This window comes from Homarus americanus, unplaced genomic scaffold (assembly GCF_018991925.1).
Source record: "Homarus americanus isolate GMGI-L3 unplaced genomic scaffold, GMGI_Hamer_2.0 scaffold12274, whole genome shotgun sequence".
NCBI lineage: Eukaryota > Metazoa > Arthropoda > Malacostraca > Decapoda > Nephropidae > Homarus > Homarus americanus.
The window spans coordinates 314,496-325,064 of record NW_024722384.1 but is presented as its reverse complement, the minus strand read 5'-3'; the positions used below and the strand labels follow the sequence as shown (position 1 = coordinate 325,064).

Here is a 10,569-nt window from a genome sequence, read left to right as displayed (position 1 = left end):
GGTGGGGGGGCAAGTTGCTACTGCCTTCGTCTATGTTTTGTAATCTGGTGAGGGAAGGGAAAGGCGCCTGACTGTGGGAGATGTCTTTATTGACGCTGAGTTTGGTGAGGTGTGTGTGTGTGTGTGTGTGTGTGTGTGTGTGTGTGTGTGTGTGTGTGTGTGTGTGTGTGTGTGTGTGTGTGTGTGTTGGGTGGGTGTGTTTATGTTGGGTGTGTGTGTGTTTGTGTGTGTGTGTGTGTGTGTGTGTGTGGTGTGTGTGTTTATGTTGGGTGTGTGTGTGTGTTTGTGTGTATGTTTGTATGTGTGTGTGTGTTTGTGTGTGTGTGTGTGTTTGTGTGTGTGTGTTGGGTGGGTGTGTGTTTGTTGGGGTGTGTGTGTTTGTGTGTGTGGGGGGCTGTGTGTGTTTATGTGTGGGTGTGTGTGATGGATAGTAGGGTGTATCTTTGGGAGGGAAAGAGTAGGTGTGGGTGTAAGGGGTGTGGGAAGGGTATGTGCGGAGGAGATGTGCATCAGGTGATAATAATAATAATAAACGGTTTATTAATAAAGTTGCAGCCGGCTACTGAAAATATACAAACTTACATTTGAACTAGACATAATGATATGCGTTCAATACATTTACAGGGCTGTACAGTACATAAATCAGAAGTTGTTTATTATTTTAACAATAGATGGGATGGTGCTATTCTTAATTATCTATCGGTGCGGGCTCTTATGGGCTGAATTTTGTTGTAGTGGCGGACTGCGCGAGGTGGGTGGGAGACTGCCGGTGGCAGGAGGTGGCGATGACGAGGATGGTGCAGTAGTCCACTGCCAAACCTTGCTAGTGCTTGGTGGTGGAGGTCACTGAGGGATGGCATTTCCAGGGTGGAGAGAGCGTTGGTGTAGCCGGAGTATTCTGCGCCGAGCATGATTCTGCAGGCCCTTTTCTGCACTTTCTCTAGCCGACGTTGTTGGGTGGAGTTGAGAGAAGACGACCAGGCTGGTAACGCATACGTTAGTTTGGGGAGAATAAAGGCGTTGTAGATAGTCCTCAGCTCTGGTGTGGGTGTCCCAAGTGACCTGAGTCGTCGTAGCATGTAGAGTCGGTACGAGGCTGCCTTGATTGTGTTGTTTACATGGGCCTTCCAATCCAGTTTGTGGTCTATGGTAACACCCAGGAGTTTGGCAGACTGCACTAACTGGAGAGGATGGGCACCCACTGTGATGTGTGTGAGGGTATGTGTAGGGGGAGGTGTGCGTAGTGAAGGTGTTGGCAGTAGAAGTTGTCAATACCATGGTGGTCAAAGCAGCTGTTATTGTAGTAGTAGTAGTAGTAGTAGTAATAGTAATCATGACCATCAAATCTAACCCACTCCCCGAAAAACCAAAACGAACGAAATAAAAATAATAATAAAAGTGAAGAGCGAAGATAGAGTTTAATAAAGGAGGAACAATATGTCAGGAAGGGACGGAGGTTGTGTTAGTGTTTATTGAAATTGTTTAGTGTCAGGTAACTTTGAGGTAAATTGAAATTGTTGGGATAGTGAAACACCTGTACCAAGAGCTGGACTATTTTACTAGTGTCGTAGTAGTAGTTTGTGTTTCAGTGGGAGAATAAAAAAATTAACACACTCATCACAATACCAACTTGTCCACATTGCTCAGGTGAACTTAAGTGTATGTGTGTGTGTGTGTGTGTGTGTGTGTGTGTGTGTGTGTGTGTGTGTGTGTAACTAGCGAAAAAGAATACTTGGTCTTAATTACCCTGAGGACGAACTAAGTTATGTTGATTACTACCTGAGGGACACTGACACAAGTTCATTATCCCCCAGAGCTAAAAACAAAGAAAAGAATGAAAAAGAAAACCAAAGATTTAAAAAAAAAATAATAATAACTGAAAAATAGCGGCTATGAAAAAAATTCGGACAATAAAATCAGGAAAAAAATATTTCGTCGTTCGGGGAAAAGTGAATCCGGATTCTTGGGGATTAGGACAGTGTTTATTTATTTTTATTAAAACTGCTAAAAAATAAAAATTCGAGCTACAGTAGAGTCACAATGGGATGGTGTTGTCATATTGGTCGGCATGGAAATGTTGATATCTGACATAAAATCCAATAAGATGCGTTAACTTTAGAAATATTAGTTATTGTTTACAAATATCAGCTATTGTTTACGATATCAGATGTTGTTTACAAATATCAGCTGTTGTTTACAAATATCAACTGTTGTTTACAAATATCAGCTGTTGTTTACAAATATCAGCTGTTGTTTACAATATCAGCTGTTGTTTACAAATATCAGCTGTTGTTTACAAATATCAGCTGTTGTTTACAAATATCGGCTATGGTTTGCAAATATAAGTTGTTTACCTCAAACACAAAATATGTCACTATTACACTGTGGACAAAACCGACACATACACAGTTCCTAGTTCGGGGCAATTTTTTTTATTATTATTTCTGTTTTAAATGTGTAGACAATTTCTGTGTTTGCTGTATTGTGTCCTGTTTGTTGAGAGTCTTAGTAAGGCGTCACTCAAGAAGAAGAAGAAGAAGAAGAAGAAGAAGAAGAACTCCCACAACCACCACCACCACTACTACTACTACTACTACTACTACTACTACTACTATCCCCACCACTACCGCCACCATCAACCACCACAAAGCAACAATGATAAAACCTTCCTCTCCTCCACTGTTATATTTTCTCCATAGTCTTCCAACAACACCAAGCTAATGTAGGTAACTAAGGTAAAGGTAACAGAGCTTCCTGGCCTTAGGTGTACAGGTAATAAAGACCTTCACCCTGACAATCACCTCTCCCTCCACACCCCAATTAGTCCCCTTCTACTTTTATATCTCGACCCCTGTGTTTTGTTGTGTGTGTGTCTCTTTCTCTTATGTCTCTTACTTGTGTCTCTTTTGTGTCTCTTATTTATGTCTCTTTCGTATCTTATTTCCCTATTAGGTTAGGTTAGGTCTGATCAGGTCAGCTCAAGTTAGGTTAGTACTTGGTTGGTTAGGCTATGTCATTGTTAGGTCAGGCCAGGATAAGTTAGGTTAGGTTAGCATTAGTGTAGTGCAGTGGTTCTTAACCTTTTTTGAATCACGGACCCCTTTGAGAATCTGGTGAAAGCTATGGACCCCCTCCCTAGAAAAATGCACATAAGCACATAAACACAACTTTGCATGCAATGAATATACTTTATTTTATTGAAAATTCATTGCCTCATACAGTGTATGACATACACAAAGTATGAATAAAGTAAACATTCTAGAAGTCAAAACCTGACGACGATGACGATTGTATGTTACCTGACCGTGTACAGTAGCATCCCATGCCACCCTACAGATTTACTGGTTTTCTTCAGTAACCAAAAATACATACATAACATCTGGTATATATTGACAAAAATAGAACAACTTAATATAAAAATATAGTGAATATAAATGTTAAATTTTATCTGACCTTCACGGACTCCCTGAAGCCCATCCATGGACCCCCAAGGGGTCCATGGACCCCAGGTTAAGAACCCCTGGTGTAGTAAATCTTCAGGTGGAATAAGCTGGGGAAGGTTAATCTTCAGGTAAAATAAGCTGGGAAGGTGAATCTTCAGGTGAAATAAGGTGAGAAAGGTTAATCTTCAGGTAAAATAAACTGAGAAGGTGAATCTTTTGGTTATCAATTTTTTCGCACCTAAAGTTTTCCACTAACACTGTGATTTTTCTCTTCCTTCTTCTTCTTCACAACTTGGACAACAATAAGTTTGAGTAAAATCGTGTCATGTTGGTCGAGTAGTGTTGAAAGTCTCGGAAAAACTTTGACATTAGATTTTTATTGGCATTTTCGAGCGAGAGATGGATGCTGGTGGTATCTCTTTGTCTCTTACTGTGAGAGAGGGATGCTGATGGTGTCTCTTACCGTGAGAGATGGAGGCTAGTAGTTTCTCTTTGTCTCTTACTGTGAGAGGTGGATGCTGGTGGTCTCTTAGTCTCTTAATTATCTCTCGAAGTTCAAATTATCTCTTGGTCACCCCAACAGTATACAGATTCACTGATGTTAAAATGGATTACTGGGCTTCAACAACTAAGATCTTTGACCACCTTGAGCACGATGACTTAACCCCTTGAGTACGATGAGTTAACCTGTCTCCTTCCTTCCTCCCTTCCTTCCTCCAATCCTTACCTTCCTGCAGTCTTCATTCCCTTACTCCCTTCTATTTTTCTTGCGCCTCACCCCCCCGCTTGTCTTCTCTCTCCTTCCCTCTCTCAAATGTCTCTACATACACGGCCGCCTCTTCCCTGTGTCTGTCTCCCTCCCAGTGCGTCCCGCGACGGTCCAGTTATTAGCACTTGTAGTAATTTACGGGCCTGGGGAGGACTAGTGAGGTGCTGGTGAGGGCGAGGGAGGGGGTGGTGAGGACTGGGGTAGGCTGGAGAGGACTGGGGAGGGCTGGGGAGGGCGAGGGAGGGATGGGGAGGGACCCTCACAATAACTGGCGACCATTTCATCAGTGGTAATCGCTCCAGAGGTCAGGCGGGCAAGTCACGGCTACCGATTTATGGTCTCTTGTCGGGGCGCCTCTAATACCCCGAAACAGGACCACGACCATGACCTAAATCCAAATCAGAACCCGAAAGCAAATCCGTACCCGAACCCGAAGCCCGACCCGAATCCAAATCCTAATCTGGACTCCATTCCCAACTCGTACCCAAATTATCCTTAACTGAAGCCATGGATCTGGTTAGGTTAGGGTAGTATAGGGTTAGAGTTTGGCTGTTAGTGAATTCGGTTAAGGTTCAGTTTGGTTAAGGATAGCTTGATTTTAGTTAAGGGTCATTTCGGTTAAAGTTACGTTAATTTAAGTTTGGTTAGCGAGTTTAGTTAGGGCTAGGAGGTGTTAAAGTTAGGTGTGGAGTTGGTTAGGTTAGGGGGTGATTAACGAGTGCAAGATGTGTGTGTGTGTGTGTACAAGCATCACGTGTCAAGATGTGTATATCCGTATAAACATCAGATGTATATAGATAATACAAGCAAATACAAACACACTGCAAAGATACAAACAGTGTATACAATGGCGTCTGTTGTTCTCTATCTTTCGCATTACTTCTCGTCTTTATTCTCACGCTTTTCTCTGTTTTAATAAAAAACAGTGAAAATGTTGGAGAGAGAGAGAGAGAGAGAGAGAGAGAGAGAGAGAGAGACACTCACGCTATAACTTACTTGAACTTAATTCTACAAACTCTCAAGTGTTTTTACTGAGAGAAAGTTCAATTTTGGACGAAAGTTAGAGAGTTGAGGTGAAAGTTGGCCGCTTCTTCCTCAAGGTACCAGCTGGTCACCATCTGCAGTGTGCGTGTTGACCAGCTGGGCACCACATGGCACCATCAGGCAGTATCTAGTGTACGTTGGCACCTTCTGCAGTGATGTACAAGTTGTGCACCACCTGTAGTGTTGACCAGCTGTGCACCACCTGTAGTATTGACCAGCTGTGCACCACCTGTAGTATTGACCAGCTGTGCACCACCTGTAGTGATTTACTAGCTGTGCACCGCCTGTAGTATTGACCAGCTGTGCACCACCTGTAGTGATTTACTAGCTGTGCACCGCCTGTAGTATTGACCAGCTGTGCACCACCTGTAGTGATTTACTAGCTGTGCACCGCCTGTAAGTATTGACCAGCTGTGCACCACCTGTAGTGATTTACTAGCTGTGCACCGCCTGTAAGTATTGACCAGCTGTGCACCACCTGTAGTGATTTACTAGCTGTGCACCGCCTGTAAGTATTGACCAGCTGTGCACCACCTGTAGTGATTTACTAGCTGTGCACCGCCTGTAAGTATTGACCAGCTGTGCACCACCTGTAGTGATTTACTAGCTGTGCACCGCCTGTAAGTATTGACCAGCTGTGCACCACCTGTAGTGATTTACTAGCTGTGCACCGCCTGTAAGTATTGACCAGCTGTGCACCACATGCATTGTTTTATCAACTGTTCACCATCTGTAGTGTTGACCAGCTGTGCACCACATGCATTGTTTTATCAACTGTTCACCATCTGTAGTGTTGACCAGCTGTGCACCACCAGGCACTATCGCATCTTCCTCCACGCACCACCAACGTTCACTCTTCCTTAATTATCCAGCTTTCCGGGACATTAATCCTCTCCTTATTTCCTCTTTCGTAATGTCTTTTCCTTCCTCCTGTTTCATCCTTGCTCTTATTTCCTTCTTTCGTCTATTCCATTCGTCCTTCTACCTCTTCCTTTTATTCTCCTCTTCCTTTCCTTCGCCATCGTCTCTCTCCCTCTTCCATCTTTCTCTTCCATCTATTTTTCCCTCTCTATTCTACCTCTCCTTTCTCTCTCCCTCTTCCGTCTCTCTTTTCCATCCTTCCCATCATCTATTCCTTAAGACTTGCCTTCAATTCCTTTCCGTCCTAAACCTTTCTTAACGAGTATCCTGCCACCCAAAGCTGACCTCTCACACACACACACACACACACACACACACACACACACACACACACACACACACACACACACACACACACACACACACACACACACACACACACACACACACACACACACACACACACCAAACACACACACACACAGATTAACTCCCGTCTTCCCCTCCCCCACCACCCCACACAGAGAGACAGTCGGGACAGCAGTAAGGTCTTGTGTCGCTATCTCGCCCCTTGACTTATAGAGCCATTCGGTACAGCTGAGATGGCAAAAGTGGACATCCATCCTCCCCTGAGTTATTCCTCCTTGGCGAAAATTACGGTTGGGGGATGTGTCAGGGATATAAAGTATGAAGGATGGTCAGCCCTGGGCAGTGTAGGATATAAATCGTAATAGGACTCCAAATACAACGTAAACTTTGTGAACCGTCTAGTAGGATTAGTAACGCTCAAGATTCCCGAATTCTCAAAAAGTCCCTGGGTGGGAGGTGAAGATTTACTCGTAACTGGGGAAGCAAGAACGTATCAGACTGGTTGACTTTAGCTAGGTTACTACGATGGATTCTTAAAGGTTCTTATTGTCGGATTTCCTCGTAAATTGAGAACCAACAAAGTATCTGACTGACTTCAGCCACGACACTACGATGGATTCTCAAAAGTTGTATTTTAAGATTTCCTCATAACTGGTGGCGTAAGAATGCAACTACAGTAGCTACAACACAAAGACGATTCCTACACGTTTCAGAATCCATCTCTGTGTTGTATCTTATTTCAACTTGATAGTAACGTTGTTGAATCTTCAGTTACGAGGAAAATTTAAACAACGAACCTTTGTGAATCCCGGTTGTGGATAGGCTACAGGAACTTGTGGCGGTGTTGTGGTTAGGCTAGGTAAAGTTGTCGTGTGTTGTGGTTAGGCTAGGTTGAGGTGGTGTTGTGGTTAAGTTGTGGTGGTGTTGTGGTTAAGTTGTAGTGGTGTTGTGGTTAGGTTAGGTTGTAGTGGTGTTGTGGTTAAGTTGTAGTGGTGTTGTGGTTAGGTTAGGTTGAGGTGGTGTTGTGGTTAAGTTGTAGTGGTGTTGTGGTTGGGTTAGGTTGAGGTGGCGTTGTGGTTAAGTTGTAGTGGTGTTGTGGTTAGGTTAGGTTGTGGTGGTGTTGTGGTTAAGTTGTAGTGGTGTTGTGGTTAGGTTAGGTTGTGGTGTTGTTGTGGTTAGGGGTAATGGATAGTGACTAAGAGGGGTCGTTTACTGGGTGCGATAAATATTGTGAATATATTTGAATATTAAATGAGGAGGCCAAGTAATTAAGGTCACCTGTGGGGCGTAAATATGGCAGGTGTGTGGTGAGGCAGGTGTGTAGTGACGCAGGTGTGTGGTGAGGTAGATGTGTGAGGACGTAGATGTGTGATGAGGGAGGTGTGTGGTGACGTAGATGTGTGATGAGGCAGGTGTGTGGTAACGTAGATGTGTGATGAGGCAGGTGTGTGGTGAGACAGGTGTGTGGTGACGCAGGTGTGTGGTGAGGCAGGTATGTGGTGAGGCAGGTATGTGGTGAGGTAGGTGTGTGATGAAGCAGGTATGTGGTGAGGCAAGTGTGTGGTGAGGCAGGTATGAGGTGAGGTAGGTATGTGATGAGGCAGGTATGTGGTGACGCAGGTGTGTGGTGAGGTGGGTATGTGGTGGGGAGGCAGGTGTGTGGTGGGGTAGGTATGTGATGGGGGCAGGTATGTGGTGAGGCAGGTATGTGGTGAGGTAGGTATGTGATGAAGCAGGTATGTGGTGAGGCAGGTGTGTGGTGACGCAGGTGTGTGGTGAGGTAGGTATGTGATGAAGCAGGTGTGTGGTGAGGCAGGTATGTGGTGACAGGCGTGTGGTGAGGCAGGTGTGTGGTGACGCAAGTGTATGGTGAGGTAGGTGTGTAGATGTGGCACCACGCTGATTCCAACGCTGACACACCTGTATATTCCTTTAACCTTGTATTACTACGTGTTTTCTTAAGTCCTTGCCAAAGCCTCTACAACTCACCAGCTAAGACGCTTAATTACGTAATTTTTACCTGTGCGTTTCTGGCTAAATAAACACTTAAGAGTTTTATGAAAAATCTGTTTTATGTGGAAGTGTGGAGGTGATGTGGACAGGGGGATGGGGGTATGGAGGTGGTGTGGAGAAGGGTTAGGTGGAGAGGAGGTGGTATGGTGGAGGTGGAAGAGGCGCTCAGCAGGTCAGAAGTCACACCTTTGTATCGTCAAGGCATTGAGGTTCACCGCCCGACACCTTCTGCATCCCAATAACTTTCGTCCACGATTTAAATGTTTCCCGAAAACCTCCAATCCAAGAAACACCTGAACGATCACTATCTTCAGCACCTGAGTGTAGTATTTCGACTCTTAGGACTAAATATTTTCCCCAGGCTACCGTGGGAAGTGATGGCGACGGATTACTGACTCCTCAACATAACAGGTCCAGATTTTCCAAGATTTTTGACGATAAAAATAAATCTTTTTTAAATGGGAATGAGAGAAAGCTTCCAGTTAAGGTATAGTTATAGGGTTGGTTTATGAACCTAACCTAACCTAACCATGAAAGAACACATTAAAAAAGTTATTATCAAGCTAGAAAAAAGATAGATAAAAATATACAAAATGGCTTCAAAATTACGCCAAGACTCTAGATATATATATATATATATATTTTTTTTTTTGCGCCATTTACGAGATATTGTTTGCACACACACACACACACACACACACACACACACACACACACACACACACACACACACACGTCAGAAACAGTAAAACACTCATATTTCACCTTCAGCTGCGAACTGTCACTGCCGTAGCATCTCAATATACATTACTCACAACCACTGTAATGTGACAGGAGAGAATGATGTGCTGTGTGGTGCTGTGTAGTGCTGTGTGTGGTGCTGTGTAGTGCTGTGTGGTGCTGTGTAGTGCTGTGTAGTGCTGTGTAGTGCTGTGTGGTGCTGTGTGGTGCTGTGTGGTGATGTATAAAGGGATACCCAAGACAGGATACACGAGGCAGAATACAGCAGGATACACATGGCATAATACAGCAAGATACACAAGGCATGATACAGCAGGATACACAAGACAGGATACAGCAGGATACACAAGACAGGGTACAGCAAGATACACAAGGCATGATACAGCAGGATACACAAGACAGGATACAGCAGGATACACAAGACAGGGTACAGCAAGATACACAAGGCATGATACAGCAGGATACACAAGGCATGATACAACAAGATACACAAGGCATGATACAGCAGGATACACAAGGCATGATACAACAAGATACACAAGGCATGATACAACAAGATACACAAGGCATGATACAGCAAGATACACAAGGCATGATACAGCAAGATACACAAGGCATGATACAGCAGGATACACAAGGCATGATACAGCAGGATACACAAGACAGGATACAGCAGGATACACAAGACAGGGTATAGCAAGATACACAAGGCATGATACAGCAGGATACACAAGACAGGATACAGCGATACACAAGGCATGATACAACAAGATACACAAGGCATGATACAGCAGGATACACAAGACAGGATACAGCAGGATACACAAGACAGGGTATAGCAAGATACACAAGGCATGATACAGCAGGATACACAAGACAGGATACAGCAAGATACACAAGGCATGATACAACAAGATACACAAGGCATGATACAACAAGATACACAAGGCATGATACAGCAAGATACACAAGGCATGATACAGCAAGATACACAAGGCATGATACAACAAGATACACAAGGCATGATACAGCAGGATACACAAGGCATGATACAGCAGATCTAGACAAACGAGCGCCACTCTGCCGTCTCTTATCTCTTCAACAATAAATCGTGAGATAATTGAAAAACACAAGACGACCACCACACCTAAATTACTGTGGTGGTAGTGGCGGTAGTGATGGTGGTAGTGATGATGATAGTAGTATTGTTGGTGGTAGTGGTGGTGGTAGTGATAGTGGTGGTGGTAGTGGTGGTGGTGGTGGTAGTGATAGTGGTGGTGGATGGTGGTAGTGATAGTGGTGGTGAATTGGTGATAGTGATAGTGGTGG

The 10,569-nt window shown here is 44.1% G+C and overlaps 1 protein-coding gene across 1 annotated transcript; it reads left to right on the top strand.

The window, feature by feature from the left end:
* The first annotated feature begins 9,544 nt into the window (after positions 1 to 9,544).
* On the top strand, positions 9,545 to 10,304 carry LOC121862732. Its single transcript, XM_042361049.1, has 2 exons — positions 9,545 to 9,931; positions 10,107 to 10,304. Exons 1-2 carry the CDS (start codon positions 9,545 to 9,547, stop codon positions 10,302 to 10,304), a joined length of 585 nt encoding a protein of 194 aa, XP_042216983.1.
* The last annotated feature ends 265 nt before the right edge of the window (positions 10,305 to 10,569 follow it).